This window comes from Myodes glareolus, chromosome 24 (assembly GCF_982192425.1).
Source record: "Myodes glareolus chromosome 24, mMyoGla1.1, whole genome shotgun sequence".
Taxonomy (NCBI): domain Eukaryota; kingdom Metazoa; phylum Chordata; class Mammalia; order Rodentia; family Cricetidae; genus Myodes; species Myodes glareolus.
Window position 1 is genome coordinate 2,865,506 of NC_142049.1, and position 17,336 is coordinate 2,882,841.

The 17,336-nt window shown below is 42.5% G+C and overlaps 1 protein-coding gene across 1 annotated transcript in view; it reads right to left on the reverse strand.

Annotated features, from left to right (window-relative positions):
• Rsf1 (remodeling and spacing factor 1) overlaps nt 1–17,336 on the reverse strand; it is a 96,924-nt gene that overhangs the window by 24,904 nt on the left and 54,684 nt on the right. The window contains exons 5-7 of the mRNA XM_048435112.3: nt 14,776–14,930; nt 3,146–4,944; nt 715–921 (exon numbers count right to left, since the gene is read on the reverse strand). Coding sequence (XP_048291069.3) covers nt 715–921; nt 3,146–4,944; nt 14,776–14,930 — 2,161 coding nt within the window. The remainder of the gene's footprint in view (nt 1–714; nt 922–3,145; nt 4,945–14,775; nt 14,931–17,336) is intronic.

Sequence of the window (17,336 nt, forward strand, 5' to 3'; positions counted from 1 at the left end):
TTTACCAAAACCAAAAACAACTAGAAGAGCTCTAAGTTTACTGAATCTATTGCCTTTCTGTTCACCGAGAACAGGGCCATTTATCTTACAAATACAACAATGGATTGCTATCCCTTCAATCTTGTTCTTTTTGTTTTTTTGAGACAGGGTTTCTCTGTGTAGACCTGGATGTCCTGGAACTCACTCTGTAGACCAGGCCAGCCTCGAATTCACAGAGATCCACCAGCTTCTCCCTCCCGAGTGTTGGGACTAAAGGCGTGCTCCACCACTGTCCAGCTATTGCTTCTAATTTTGATTTGGAATTATCTTCTAGTCTCAGACATACGAAACACAGCAGGCTATAGAGTTTCAGTTTCTAATGTCACTCTCTCGACAACAGCAAACAGAACTGGGATCTCCCAACTGGGAGCCTCCCATCACCAGGCTCTCACGTGGCGTCTTTAACTCTAACCCTCTGGAACCACAGCTCACAGAAAGATGAACTTTCTTTTTCATGTTTCCTAGGCTTTATCACAGTAATGGGAATGGAAGACAAGGGTTAATCTCAACTACCAACTTAATGAGATCTGGGCTAGCCAGAGCTAACAGTGAGATCCTGTTTCAAAACAAAACAAGACAAAATTCAAATCGCAATCAAACCTAAAGGCAGTAGGTCCCTGCAATAGCCACAGCCAAGCCGTGAGCTGAGCACCGCTCACTAGCGCAGGTACATACTAGTTCTGGGTGGTTCGGGAGGCCGCATTTCTTGCAGGGCTCATCATCCTCTGGAAGGACGGCTTCCTCACTCTCCTTGCCCCGCTCCTCCTCCGAGGCCGCAGAGGACTTCTCACTGTCAGAGCCATCACTGTCGTCGTTGCTGGAGTATCTCCACCTGCCACGCGTCCGGGAACCAGTCCAGCGGACTCGGCCTTTAGGTTTTACCTTATAGAAACCAAAAGATGAGACAATTGGACATAAGAATTTTTTTCAGACCACATGTCCCTTGGAGAACATTTAGCTGATACAGAAAGAAAAGAATGAAAAATGTTATAGTCTTGTCATCAGATCTGTCTATTAATAAGTTTTGGTATGCTTTCATTAATATTTTTCTGTATTTGGGGATCTTAAAATGGGATTATATTATATAATGACCATTATGTCTGACGGATATGCCAAAGGTAGCTATATAATCTTATTCCCACATCTGGGAGGTTGTTTCCCATCTTTACACTTTCACAATGCAGCCTCATAGATGTTAATGCACATCCATCTCTGTGGTTAGGATAAATTCCTTGAACAGGATTCTGGGTCAAAGGCCATGTACAGTTAAAGGCTCTATCAATAGCAGGAAGATATACTGACAGACTTTTTTTTTTTTTTTTTAAATTAAACTCTAAAAGGCTGGGCATGGTGGTGCCCTTCTTTAATACCAGCACTTGGGAGGCAGAGGCAGAAGGATCTCTCTAAGTCTGATACCAGCTTGGACAATATAAAGGGAGTTTTATGACACCCAAGGCTGTTACACAGAGAAACCCTGTCTTGAAAAACCACAAAACAAAACACTCACATAAACACACACACACACACACACACACACACACACACACACACACACACACACACAAGCCTATAACCCTATAAATTACAAACTAACTTTTGAAGCAGGTCAGAGCTGCATATAAAGGTCCCAATAAACACGCTCCACCGTTTATCGCCTATTTTCAGTCTTTCTTCCTACTTCACTGCTATGCTACAGGTCTCTAGGAAAGAACACAATAATTCCAACAAAAGAAAAAAGGTTTTCAAAAGAATTAAAAATCCCGTACTTCAGGGAGCAAATGACTGACAGTGGATAATAACCTGGCCATTTAAATGAGAAAAGGAGCAGCAGACTCCCAGGGACTAAAGCATGCTGAAAACTAAGAAGGCCGTAGAAGAGAAATTCCCTGCCTGTAAAACTGATGAGAAAATGGGGACGCTGGCAAACTGGTACGGGGTGGTTCACTAACAGGGCTTCTGGAGGGCAGTGTGACAGTAACTTTCAATTTGATAATACACATGCCCCTTGACCCAGTAATTCCAATTCTAGGAGTCTATTCTAAAGGAATACTCACTTCTGTCCAAATGATCTTCACTGCAGCATTGCCTGTAATAGCGAAAAATGGGAAACAACCTAAATGTCAATCAATAAGGGAGTGAGTACATAAACTGAGGTATATCCACACTATTAAAACTATGTGGCCACTAGGAAATCAAAGCAGACTGTAACTCCTGACATAAGAATAAAGACATGACTGTGGAGTGGAAAATTCAGCACAACAAATAGGTGTGATCCAATTATTGTAAAAATTTTATGAACAAACGTTCATAAACATACACAAGAACTCTTGGAAAAAGGAACAAAACAATGCATACCCCACTGTTACCAGATACACACGGGGCTCATTTTAGCACTCTACAGACTCAGGAGTAGTGGAACCGCTTATAGAGTGTACCCACAGAACAAGATGTCCAAGAGAGAACACAATTTGGTCTGAAATGTTGTGTGTGGAGATGGATATCTACTGAAAGGCAAGGAATAGTTGTCTCAGAGTGGCTATTTCAACGCAAATCTATAAACAATTAGATCCACATTAGCTTTCTCATTAAAATGGCGAACACAAGCCTCTCAAGATGGCTCAGTAAAATGTCAGGTACTCTAGCCTGCAGACCTGAGTTTGGACGTGCAGAACCCACGTATCACAACACTGGCTCTGGCAGTCTGCACCTGTAGCCCTGGGGTCCGGGGCTGAGAACAAAGACAGAGGGGCTGCTGAAGCTGCCGAGCAAGCCTAGTTGAATCCTTGAGCTTCAAGCTGTCTCACAAAGAGGGAGAGGGATGGATGAAGCCACCCAGTGTTCACACGCATGCACCTTCACATGAATGCATACATACATCGCACACATACACATGCAAAAAGAATATCTAACTGAAAACTTGGTGGCCAGTGCGATGGCTCAGTGGTAAAGGCGCTGACATACTAGATGGCCCTAAACATGACCCCTGTGAAGGGTGGAAGTTGAGAAGATTCTTGCAAGTTGCTCTTTGACCCCCACATGCACACATCAAATACAGAGGCTAATAAAGTTGTTTGAAATTTTCTACCCTGAAAACTTTAAGTTTTACCTTGCTCACTTTAGAACTTGTATCCTTTTCTGCTTTTTTCAAGTGATCCTTCTTGTCTGTTCTCTGCAAAGCTGCTGGCTCGTCTTCCACTCCATCTTCTCCTTCCCCTTTCTTCTTATCAGCTTTCTGATCTCTGATCTCGGCTACTTTCGCTGTGGGTCTAGATATTCTTGGAGACCTTCTTAAAGTACGCCCCACGCTTGTTTTCTCTTCTTCCTTCCCCACCTTCTCTTCCTTGCTTTCAGAGTCTACAATTTGTGGGGGGCAATCTGGCTTCTTCTTCCGACTAGATATCCGAATTGTCAACTTGATGCCTTCCTTCTGCCTTTCAGAGGTGATCTCTCTGTTTTCTGAAGCAGTGCTGTCTCCTTCAGGAACTAACTTATATTTGAATTTGTTCTTTTGTGCAGAGCCCTTTGTCTCAGAGGCCTGGACATTGTCCAGACTAGCTGTTTCTACCTTCCTGGTCTCAGAAGTACCCTCCACGCCAGAAGCCTGGACAGTGTCCAGATTAGCCGTTTCTACCTGCCTGGACTCAGAATCCTCTTTTAGAATTTCTGGGCTTGAATTTTCCAGGGACTGGCCTTCACTTGACCCTCTATCTAGACATTCCTTTTTTTCTGAAGCCAGTTTCTCCTTGGGGCCAGTCATCTCGGGTGGGAGGGAAGTTTCAGTCACGTCACAAGGACCTGGCTTCTCTGAGTCTCGAGGACTCCTGACAGCCTCCTTGGGTACTGGACTCAGCCTTTCCTTATCAGCAACAGTCTTCTTGGCCTTCTCCACTTCTTCCGGGCATTCTATGCCTGGAGTGTGGGTCTCATTCTTACTTTTGGGGGCCTTCTCTTCGACTTTCGCCGTACAGGATTCAGTGGCAGATGGCGAGGGTTTTAAAGAGAGATCAGTCGCTGTCTCCGAAGGCTCAAGAGGCATTTCCACATTTGGAGGCGCAGACTCCTCTGACCATCCCTTCTGACTGAGGCTCTCTACGGTAGACACAGAGCTATCTACATCATTTCCTGAAGGGACTTCTTTCTCAAGCTCACTTATCTTTGAGCTTGCTGAGACAGAATTGAAGCTCTCGGCACCATTTCCCTCCATGACAGCATTTCCGTCCTTATAGGGGATGCTAGAACCATCTTCCTTTGTCTCACAAAGCTGTGTCTCCATTTGTTCTGGCTTAAGAGTTGGAGTTAGCTTGTCATTGCTAATTTCCCCATTCACTAGCTGTTTCCCTTCGTGACTCAGAGCACTGGAGGCAGACAGCCGTTTACAAGTCTCTTCCTCTTGTTTTATTTCTTCTTTCAAAAATTCTTTTGTTGGAGTAGCTGACTTACACAAAGGTCTGTCAAAATCATCACTCAGCTTAATTTCACGTTTTTTGAGTGGTATCTTGGCTTGCTGGTCATTTCTAAGCTTCTCTGTTTCCTCAGAAGATTTCTCTGGGACGTCCTGAGATGATCGGATATTGCCACCAAAGTCTACTCGCTCAGGCTCCTGTGTGCCCAGTCTCTCCGAGCTGCCCTTGAGATCCCTGGAGTCCACTCTGCATTCCTTCGCTTCTACCTTAATGGGTTTGACATTTTCCTTGAAGGAATCGCTTTCCTCTCTGATGATCTTTTTCCCCTCTGTTTCTGGCAGAGGTTTTTCGAGCTTTACAATGACAGGCAGTTTCACGAGCTCCTTTTCCTCCTCCTTTTCAGTCTTCACAGCTGTCTCTTCTAGAACATTGGCCACAGAACGCTTGATGGGATCTCCTGGCTGCCCATCACCTTTCGTCTTTCCATTTTCCTTCGATTCCTCTAGAACCAGAAAAGAATTCACATGACCGGAAGTTCTTAGGTTACAAACATCTTAGACAATTACAGTACTTATTTCAATTTCAAGCTGAAGTCTTTTGTAATAGGATATTTTGTGAGTCACAATCTGTAGATATTAAAATATAGACTTAGGTTTCTGCTTTCTACGTTTAGCTTCAGTGTTCTTGAAGGAATGCAAATGTTTAAACAGTTCAATAATTTATTCCAACTCAAGGGCTATCTCAGAAAGATGAAATAGAAAAGCTTCATAAAATATTCCCAAAAGGTCAATTTGTTTTTAATTAAGTGAGAAATGTTCTTATGTGTGAGTCATTGAGTATTTCAGGTCATCAAAGCAATGAGCACTGTGGAGGGAAAATGAAAAGAAACAAAGGAAAATACCCATGAGCCTGATGGTCACAGGCAATCACTGATAATGCTTTCAGGTCGCTCCATCTGTCCGTCTGTCCATCTACCTTATCAATCTATCTATCTATCGCTGCATATTTTCCACAAAGTTGGGGTCATATTGTCCTATTTTTGTCACCGAAACATCAGCACTTTTCGCTGATGGTCTGCAAGGACAGAACCCAGAGCACTGGGCAGGTCAGGCAAGTATGTCACTGGCTGTCCTTATTCATACTTGCAAATAGTCTGCATATCTGCAGCCATCTGCCAGCTATCTGTATACATCATGTATATGTATTATGCAAGTACACTATCACACAGAGGGTCTACAGAAGCAGTCTAAGTAAGCTCTCAAGGTTGGCTGATATAATGACCATATTACGGACAAAATGTTCAAACTTTCAAGTCCAATTAACATCCATTCTATTTACGCTTTAACTCTGTATTGCTCTATAAAGAATGATGTCCTGTGTTTATTACATGTTGCTAGATGTATGTTTTTCGCAGCACTTACTACTCAGAAACCTAGTTATTTATCCACACATTTATTTGTTCAACTAGTCTAAGACTTAACCGCTCAGAGGCAGAATCACAGATTATTTACCTACAGGGCGCGTAAAATGCCTGCTGATCTAATTGAACAAACTGCAATCGTGATTATCTATAGCCTAAATGTAAAACTAACAAACAAAAATTAACAATTTAAAAGATACTTATTTCTTATTTTTAATTCCGTTTATGTGTTTGCAAACATGGAAGGAGGGCAAAGGCATCAAATCCCTCAAGCTGTAGTTATGAGCAGTTATGAGCTGCCTGGCCTAGATACCGGGAACAAAATTCAGGTCCACTGCAAGAGCAGGGCCTGCTCTTACTCCCCGAACCACCGCTTGTGCCCCCATCAATGCCCTTTTAAAAGTGTACGAGAACAAGTAAGAAAGTGAGAGCCATGCAAGGTCCAACAGATTTCAGAGGCTGTGCTCAAGTGTGCCAAAGAACTACTCAGTATACTTACTGTAGAGAATACTTAAAGTAACAGCTAACGCTATTAAAACATACAGGGCTACAGACCAACAATTCACAGTACGTAAAATGTTCAAAATGCTGGGATAGCTCAGTTGGCAGCATGCACAGAGCACCAGCACCACACACGTCAGAGAGTGATGACACGCCTGTAATCCAGGTACAGAGACGCGGATAGAGGAGGATCACAATACAAGGTTATCCTCAGGTTAAATAGTGAAGTCAAGGTCAGTACCCGTTTAAAGTAAAAAGGAACTACCCGAACTATATAATTTATCAAAAACCGTGAAATTCAAAAGTGGCCTAGCTTCAGTGAAAGGCACTTGTGCATGAGGCTGTATCGACAGTGTACAAGGGAAATCACCCAGCGCCAAACTCTCTGCTTTACACCCACAACTTCCTTCTTGAAGGAAGAAACACATGGGAAAATAGTCAGAATAGAATAGGATGTTAAGAACAAAAATAAGACATAAAACTCTTTATCACATAATCCAATAAATGAATGCAACAGTAACCAGACCAGAAATAAAGTAAACTAAAGACCAGAAAGAACTAGATCATAATAGCAACAGTGATTTTCTTTTTGGTCATGGGGTAATTACTAAATACCTAATTTATTTTAGTATTACTATTAATTATTATTGTTTTGCTTTATCCTCAGATTTTCTATAGTAAATATATAATATCTTTTATAATCAAGTTGGAAGGAACTCAATTTAAGGTGACCACTGGTTTGTTCAGGATCAAGGAATTTTCTTCATTATAATGTTATCAGTACTAAACCCCATATACACATACCGAGAGACCATTCCTATTAATACTAACCTGTAATTAAACTATAACAATTAGTCCTACATTGCTACTACATTAACTTGGAAGTGTATCATTTCACACATCAAATAAATAAAGTATGTTGAACATTTTTCAAGATGGGCAATTGGGACTTAAAAACAAATTGCAGGAGAACAATACAAATTGAACCTGCTTATAAGCATCCCTCCAGATCTAGTATCCATGCATTTAACTAACTTTGCATTTATCTAGCCGACATATACTCAGAGTTAGCAGCAAACAGACACACTGTATCTGCTATGAACAGAGTTCAGCACTGGGGACTGGTGCACATCAGAACCAAAAGGAACAATAATACTGGGAGGTGAAATGACTCAGCAGGCCAAGGCACTTGATGATCTTGTTCACAACCCAAAACTAACATGGTAAAGAGAAGCACCTCTTGTAAGCTGTCCTCTGATCTCAATATCTGAACAGTGTCTGCACATGCGTGCACACGCACACACCGCAAGCACGCACATAATAAATGTAATTTAAACACAAAGAGGGGTTAGTAAGATGGGTAAAACTGGAGGGATGGTCAGCAGTTAAGAGAATTGGCTGCTCTTCCAGAGAATCAGGGTTTGACTTCTGGGATCCACATAGCAGACAACAACCAGCCATCTGTAATTCCACCTTCAGGGCAGTTACATAGAGAAACCCTGCCTCAAAGAACAACAACAACAAAAGCAAAATGAACTAACAGTTGGGCAGTGGTCCACATCTGTGAGCTCTGCCATGGAGATGCTAAGGGAAGACCCAGGCGCAGACAACAAACAGACTGTTCTCTTCTGTTTTGAGATAGTCCTACCATGTAATCTAGGAGGGCCTGGAGCTCACTATACAGAGCAAACTCCCTGCTTTACTTTTCCAAGTGCTGGGATTATCAACATACACCACTCTGCCTAGTTTCAAAAATTTACAAATTGATTAATCAGTATAACAGGTGGCAGGTCAGATTTGGTTGTCTGCCATGATTACCCTTGTGTATTATGCAGGCTTATTCCTATGTTAAGGTCTTGCAATTCAAGCATTACTATGTTATCTCATTTTCTATTGTGAATATGGTGGTCTAAAGTCAGGTGCAAGCCTATAAAATACCAGCTACTTGGGAGGATGAGGCAGAAGGATTGCAAGCTCAAGGCTAGCAATTTTTTTGTATTTGTTTGTGCCTTCCAAATTAGAACCCAGAATATAATGGAGAGTAAAATGGAAACTAACTGGTATTGCGTCTTTATAAGCACTGGAACCTCCCAGTAGTCTCCACCTAAACACATGGGCTGCACTCTCAACAACCTCAACAGGACCAGAACCTGCGCTTTCTGTCAACCATCATTTGGAAGTTCAGCCATTTGGCAGCTAAGCATGTGCTGTGCATGGCTCCAATACAAGTGGCAAATTGAAAAAGGGATCAAAAGGCTTATTTCATAGTATAATCAGGCCTTTCATGGCATCTGAGGCAGAGCCTGCACAATTAAGCCAAGAACAGGAAAAGGTGAAGGTGAAATCAAAACCCGAGTGATCTGAAGACACAAGGCGGCAGAAAGAGACGCTGGGCACGCTTAAGAAAATTTAGCATTTGTCAAATACAATTCTGATTACATAAGTATTCAGTTGTTGGTAAATTTTCAAAGCTATTTTCTGTCATTTTTGGGTTTGTGCATAAGCTTATAGTAATGTGCTTCTCCTTAGCACCCACTAAGCAGAAATGACAGCATCATCCTGCTGAGTAAGTCTAAAGGATGGCCATTTGACTAACTATTAAAGATCTATTTGACTGATAAGAATGGCCTCAAAATTCTCTCCAGTGCTGATCTACCATCTCCTCTTTTTTGCCTAATTTCCAAATTGCAACCACACTTTTAAAATCTTGTCATGCCTTGCCTTCCGACTGCAACTGTATCACACGCTGCTGAAGGCTGCTCACACTTCTACAGAGTCCACAGCAATGATGCTGACACCCAAGAGGGGTGAAGTGACAACTAAAACCTACATTTCTTTCTTCTCACCCAGGGTCCCATCACAGTCGCTGCATCTGAGAGGACAGCACAAGAGATGAGGCAGCATCGCCAGGCGCAGAGCAGCTGGGAAGAGAGGGCTCAGACTAGGTAAAGTACTTGAGCAGGGGGGCTTGAGTTTGAGATCCAGCAGCCATGGAAAACCTGGGAACTGTCGCGTCTGCCTTTAGCTGGAGCGGCAGAGACCAAAGTGCCACTGCTGCTTGCTCGTCAGCCATTCCAGCTGAATCGTGGGCTCCAGGTTCAATGATAGATTGTATCTCAAAAAATAAGCAGAGAGGGGGCTGGAAAGATGGCTCAGTGGTTAAGAGCATTGCCTGCTCTTCCAAAGGTCCTGAGTTCAATTCCCAGCAAACACATGGTGGCTCACAACCATCTATAATGAGGTCTGGTGCCTTCTTCTGGCCTGCAGACATACACACAGACAGAATATTGTATACATAATAAACAAATAATTTAAAAAAAATAAGCAGAGAAACAGTACTGACCTCTTGACACACACAGTCTCAGCTAGAATACTGAGTTGACCAATAACAGACTAGGTAACCTAAGGAAAGCTACTTACAACAGTCTTTGTCTTACTTTCCGACCTAGGAAAATGAAGTAATTATATTTAGTAGGCTCCCCTTATCTATGGTTTTCCTTTCTGGGGCTTCAGCTCCCCACTCAAGGACAATCCCAAAGGAAAAGGTAGTGCAGAGGAGTGGGGGTGAGAAGCGATGGTCATATTCACGTGACTTAGTACAGCATATTGCTCCAGCGTTCTAGCTTACTGTTTCAAACCTCTTTACTGTCCATAATCTATAAATTAAAACTGACCTCTATGGAAAAACTTTACGTAACATATGTAAGTTGCAGCATTACCTACAGTTCTGATATTCACTTGACTCCCTGAAAACTTACAGCAATGTTTAACTATAGCAAGTTTATGCTGCAGATCATGCAATTCAGTATTATACAACTCATTTTAGAACAAAACAGGCTTGAGTAAAAGGCACACAATTAGTTATTTTATCCACTGTAGGGTAGGTATCAGTATGATTGGTTTATGGGGCTTCCTTGTAAGAAATTATGATTCGTACATAGATGTCCAATATTTGTAAAAATGAATGAAAAAGAAACATTTTCTTGGGAGCACCCTCCACCCACCCCGAGTCCAAGAGTTAAGCTAGCTGGGATAATACAGTAAGAGACCTCATTTCAGAAAGGAGAAAAAGAGAAACCTTTAAAAATAAACATTCTGTTGTTGGGGTGAGACATACAGAAAAGTTCTGTTGATTTTCTCTTTGTTTTTTGCAGTGCACGATGCTGATCCTAGAATCTCGGGTAAGCTCAGGTACTCCCCACTGCGCTCTACTTAGGTGCCGGGAAAGAGCAGAGACCAGAACTCCAGTATCCTGCTCCTTTGCTCCCTCCAGAGAGTCCTCTCCCAGGAGCCATTTCCTTTTTGCTAGGCAGCACGACAGCAGCAGATGCTGAGAAGTGCGCGAGAACGGCTGTCTGGAAGGAAGGACAAACAGCATCTACACGTCTTGCCCCTCCTATGCAGACCTCAGACAAGCGGGCCAGCACCACATGGGTTCTTGGCAAAAAGGCATCAACAGTTACAGTCCATACAGTACCACCAATGTCCTCAAGGGGACGGCGAGCACTCCTGTAGATCACTTCCCCTCTGCTCTGAGGCCCGACAGAGGAGTTCTGAATTATACACTAGGAAAGGTCAGCAAGGCTCGGCAGAGAAAAGTGCTGATGCACACATCATTTGCACATGTACACACCCACACAATAATAAAATTAATAAAAAACTTTACTAAAGTAATAATTTGCTTTGAATTTTAAACTACACAATTAATCATCCAGCACAAAGGCTTAGCAGGCAAGAACGTTTGCTGTGCAGGTCTAGGGATCCGAGTTCGAAACCCCACAACTCCTCAGAGCTGTCCTTACACCTCCATATTCACAGAGTAGCATCCACATCCTTCCCCCAAGAATAAAAACTTTGACAACTGATTTCTTAATCTTGTGTGTGGGGTCGGGTGGGGGAGGTAGAAGGTGTGTGCACGTGAGCATCGGTGAGCCAACACGGCTGCTGGGAATCTACTACAGGTCCTCTGGAAAAGCAAAAAGTGCTCTCAATCACTGAGCCATCTCTAAAGCCCAGAACCATTTAACTATAAAGAAATGCGAGAAAATCAAATTTAAAAAATTTATTTTATGTGTACGAGTGTGTTGCGCACATGTATGTAAGTGTACCAAAAACATGCCTCATTGCCTAGGCCAGAAGAGGGCATCAGATCTACTGAACTAGAATGCAGACATGAGCTACCATGTTTAAGAACCAAACCTGGGTCCTCTGCAGGAGCATCAAGTGTTCTTATCGCTGACCCAACTCTCCAGCCTCATGAATTAAAATGTTTTTTAAAGAAATCAAATTTAAAGTCTCCTACCCCTATTAATTTTTATTTTGCAGCTGGATGTGGTGGCTCACACCTTTAATCCTAGCACTCGGAAGGCAGAGACAGGAGGATCTCTGTGAGAGGCCATTGTGGTGGCTAGCGAGTACCAGGACAGCCAGAGCTACACAGAGGAGAAAAAAAAAATCTATTTTGCTCCCACCCATAATTTTTGTGGCTTTTATTTTTTGTGTATGGGTGTTTTGTCTGCATATATATCCATGGACAATGTGCATGCCCAGTGTCCTCAGAGGCCGGAAGAGCACACTACATATCCCAGAACTAAAGTTACAGATGGCTGTTAGCCACTGAGTCCAGAAGAGCAACCATCCCCTTTTGATTGAGCAATAATTTTACTTTAACTTTTTTGAAAGAATGAGTCATTTTTTAAATTTATTATTATTATTATTATTCTTTTTTTTTTTTTTTTACTGTAGGCTGGCGTGAAGATGTGAGCTGCTGTCATGCGGGTGCTGGAAACTGAACTTCCTCTGGAAGAGCATTCAGTGCTCTTAACCACTGAGCCGTCTCTCCAGTCCCCTCATCAATCTGGCCTCAAATTCGTCTGCTGGGTGCCCAGACTAAAAGTGTGTGCCACCCATGTCCAACCCCTTTGATTTCCTTACTGTGGGTGGAAATAAACATGGAATGGATGGACGACCAAAATAAACAACCAGAACTAATGCTTAAGAGCAAGCTACTAAAAGAAACAAAATTAAAAGCAAAACAGACAAAAAAAAAAAAAAGAAAACCCTCTAGAATACAAAGGTATACTTTAAAATTATTACACCTTAACAAAGCAGCCCAAATAGCTGTTATATGTGAAAACGTAGCTCACTAGTAAAACTACCACCAGTACTTAAAATCATCTAAACAAGGGTCAAATAAGCATGCTAACTAAGAATTTCACTGCAGAGATGTTTAGTGTGTAGAAATAGCATTTCTCTTTAAGGAGGCTTAACTGTCTGTTTTCAAGCAATGTTTCCTATATATAGGGATTTGTTTTATGGATAGTTTCTCCAAATCATCAAAGAAAAGAAAGAACACAATGTAAAACACAAAACAAAAGCTTCTGGTGGAAGAACACATGGCAGGGCACGCAAATTCCTTCTCAGCATTAACAATGAAAACACAACTAAAGTCGGGCGGTAGGACACACACTTTTCATCCCAGCACTGAGGAGGTCAAGGCCAGTCTGGTCTACAAAGCAAGTTCCAGGACAGTCAGAGCTACACAGAGAAACCCTGACTTGAACCCTTCCCGTGTGTGTGTGTGTGTGTGTGTCTGTCTGTCTGTCTGTGTGTGTAAAAACTAAAGATATCGACTTAGCTGGGAAGATAGTTCAGTTCAGAAGGCATTTGCGGTACAAATCCAGGTTTGCTCTCCAGAACCAACATTAAACAAAACAACACAACACAACACACAGATGTGGCGGCTTATGTCTGTGATGCAGTGTAGGGAGGAGACTCATCAGGGTGCATGTGCAGCGGGTGCAGCCTAACCAAGGACCCCCAGGACCTGGTGTAACAGGCTTTCTCAGGAAAACCAGGCGACTGGCTCCTGGGGGAAGGAAACCTGAGTTGGACTGTGGCTTTCACATGTATGTACACAGACATGCTCCAGCAACATGAATGTGCATTAGAATTAGTTGATTTCTTTTCTACAAGTCAGTACTTAATTTTTTTCCTTCAAAAAGGTAGAGATTTCATTTGTTGGGATAGAAAATTAGCGACCGCAATGGAAGTAGAATTAGCAATTCTAATTGTCATAGACTGAGTTACCACAACAAAAGCAAACAGTGCACTCCAGTTTTAAAATGTCCAGGCATGGGAACACAATCCTAGCTACTCTGTCTGAGGCAGGAGGATGACCTGACTAGTGTGAGGAATACTGTGACACCTAGCTGATACAGGAGGAACATACACAGCAAAGGAGCTGAACCAAAATATTTTCAAAGATATACGAAAGATCAGCAAGCATCTGAAAAGACGCTGAATGCCATTAGTCGGTAGGGACAAATACAAGGAACAAAATAGCATTTTATAGTGATTAGAATGAGTTAGCAAACAAACAAACAAACAAAATCCCAAACAAAACAAAACCAAAGCAGAACATGGTAGTGCACGCCTTTAACCCCAGCACTGGGGAGACAGAGGCAGGTGGATCTCTGTGGGTTTGAGGCCACCCTGATCTACAGAGTGAGTTCCAGGGATGCCAGAGCTACACAGTGAGATCCCATCTCAAGAAGAAAAGGAAAAGAAAATAGTATGGCAAGGCTTCCAAAAATGAAGCAGTATTATCATAAGATTCAGCAATTTCATTTGTGGGCATGTAACGCAAGTACAAACTCAAAGAGGGATCTGTATTAGCATGTCCAGCGGGGTTATTCACAGCAGCCTGGAGGAGGAAGGAACTCTGATGGTCACCGATGGATGAACAAAACATGGGGCCTACACAGTGAACTATTACTCGTCCTTAGAGAGGAAACCATGACATGTGTACTAACGTGGACGCCTAAAGACAGCACACGAAGTGAAACAAGGGGACCAGTAATTAAATCCATAAACAGAATCCAGGGCTGCAGACAGAGAACACTGGGACTTAACGTCTAACTTGATCAGACATCTGGTGAGGGAGGATCACGATGTAAATAAATGCAGGATCTGAATGCCCCAGACATTATAAACCTAAAAATGGTTAAAACTGTCAAGTCTCTGATACAGCTTTCCTCACCCTGACCAACAAGTTCAATAAACGTCTTGCCATTCAGTTTGGTTCAAGCTGGCCCAGAACTCAGCATTTTCTGCCTCTGCCTTCAAAGTGTGGAGCGCACAGGTGAGAGGCACCACACCTATCAAGAGTCTCAAATCAGTAAGACACCACCTTAATGATTTGAACATACTTCATTTATATTTTTTAAATGCCCGAAAGAGCAAACATTTCTCTCTCTCCCTCTTTTTTCCCACTCTTTTGAAATAAAGTCTTTTACAGGATGGCTCTCAATTGGAAAAGCTGAGGTAAAATTCGGAAGCACATAGTTGGGTGGAGGAGCAGAAAATAGAAGAGATTACAAAACAAAGCAAAAGAAAACACACAAAAAAAACCTTGTTTAGGTGTTTCTTCCTCTTTTTTAGTCTCCTCATCCTCTAGAGTGGGACTTTCCCGGGAAGAGTCTTCCTGTTGGCTAGAGTTTTTCAATAGTACAGGATCAATTTGTGCTTTCAGGAGTGCAAGAGTCTCAGCCAACTCGTTTCGATTTCTAAACAAGGGAAAAAATAAGACAGCATAAAAATCTTTCTGAGTCTAGTGAATTGTGAACAACACAACTGGACATTAAGATGGGGGCGGGAAAAACAACACAATCAAGAACATCAAAGGCCCGGGAGCAGTCCTAAAAAGCCCGGATACTAAGGTTGAGTATTGGAAAAGAGCATTCATTAAGTGTACTGTTCATCACACAGAAATTACAGTTTCCTTACTGAACAGAATGGTAACACATGACACTGAAGGAAAACAATGGCACTACAACATTAAATAAGTCAGAGTGTGACCCCTTCTTAAGGATTCTATAATCTTTTAGGAATCAGTGTAAACCTTGCTCGTGGCTCTTTTGACAATTCAGACTTCTGTATGGTTTTCTTCTTAGTCACCTTCCATGCCATCTTCTATAAAGGTCCAGGGATTCGTCTATCTCTGTCCCGTCCCCATCCCCACACCAGTGGTGAGGTTACGGACACCGGCCACTGGTCCAGTCCTCACACATGGGCAGGAAGCACTCACCCCCCCAGCCAACTCTTCAGACTCTGCATCATGTATACCCTAGAAATACAATCTGTAGGTAACTTTACACAATATTTTCAGCAATTTATCGTATTAAATACAGTGTGTATTGTGCCAACAGGAAGCAAAGACATTACTATCTCTACCAACTATGTGGGCAATCAACATTAAGCATCAACATTATACTTGTCTGAGTTTATATGCTACCAATAAATTATTATTTTCTTACACTTGTTCACATGTAAACAACTGGAATAATGTCACTCCAGTGACGTTCAGGGACTCCGGCAGCAGAAGAGGAGCTCCAGAGCACCAATATCAGCTGCCTAACAGCAATCTATGGTGGGTTTCAGTCTCTACTGTGGTGCTGCCCTGTGGCCAACAGAGCTGAAGGGATGGCTCAGCCATTGAAGACCAGGCTCACAACCAAAAATGGTAACAGACCTCTGTACAATTTGTTCCCACTTGAACACATTTCTGAGTCAGGCCCCACTGTGCAGCTCACACTGATCTCGAGCTGTCAATCCTGTGTCGTTGTCCCCACTGCTAGCGTGTGCTGTCTCATGGTTGGGCTTTCTTTTTTTAAAGTGACAAGGAAAATCTCTAGCAATTGAGGGATCTAGAAATGAGTCCCTTCCTTAGTGATAAGGAGATACTCTGCTGGATGGCTGTTGGAATGTTCCCACAGATCCAAGTATTGGGGTCTGACTGACAGCTGGTGGGCACTTGGTTATGATCTAATCTCTGGGTTAATTTTTTCTTAAAGTCCTACTGCGATGGCATTACTGGGAAGTGGCAAGAAGCAGGCGGCTAGTCACTCGGGTATGCACTGGAGCACTGTGTAGCCTGCTCTGGTGCCTTCCTGTAGCCCTTCTCTACATGCTGTCCAGAATGAGAGAAACAGCCTCTGTTGTGGGACAATGGTTTGTACCTTGTCAATTGTATTTTAATAAAACGCTGATTGGCCAGTAGCCAGGCAGGGAGTAGAGGCGGGACAACCAGGCAGGAAGTAGAGGCGGAGCAACAAGAACAGGAGAATTCTGCGAAGAGGAAAGCTTATTCTGCAGTCGTGATCCAAACACAGAGTAAGCAAGATGTGACTGCCTAGCTGAAAAAGTTACCGAGCCATGTGGCTAACATAGACAAGAATAATGGGCTAATATAAGTTATAAGAGTTAATAAGAAGTCTGAGCTAATGGGCTAATCAGTTTATAACTAATGTAGACCTCTGTGTGATCTCTTTGGGACTTAACAACTGCAGGAACCGGGAGGGAGAGAAACCTCAGACAACATTCTACCACATGCTCATATCACCATGATACTCTCTCGCCACAGGCCCAGAAACTAAGGAGGATGGACTGTAGGTACCCACGAAAACATTCGTTAACCCAATTCCTCCCAAAATTTCTCAAGTACTATTGAGATAACTTATTCAGTAATGTGCTTTCCTTACAAGCATGAGGACTGAGTTCAGTTCCATCAGTGTTAGTAGGTTTGGGTATGGTGGTACACACTTGTAACCCTAGAGCAGGAGAGGCAAAGATATGTGTGTCTTCCTGGGGCTTGCTGGTCAGAGAACCTAGCTCTAGACTAGTGAGAAATTCTTTAAAAAACTAAGGAGACAGCACTTGAGGATCAACAGCCAAGGCCGCTGCTCCGCCCTTATACGCAAACACTAAGCACCCAGCAGTGCAAATTCACACATGCAAAATTTCTTCCATGATCAAGTTTCATCTTAGAAATCTGATTTTAAAATGGACGTTTCTTTTGTTATGAGTGCATACGGCTCTAAGTCCCCTACAAGGTGCATATAACATTTTTTCTGCGGTTATTAACATCATCTTCTTCACCACCATTGTCAAAGTCATGGTGGTTCACAGTCTTT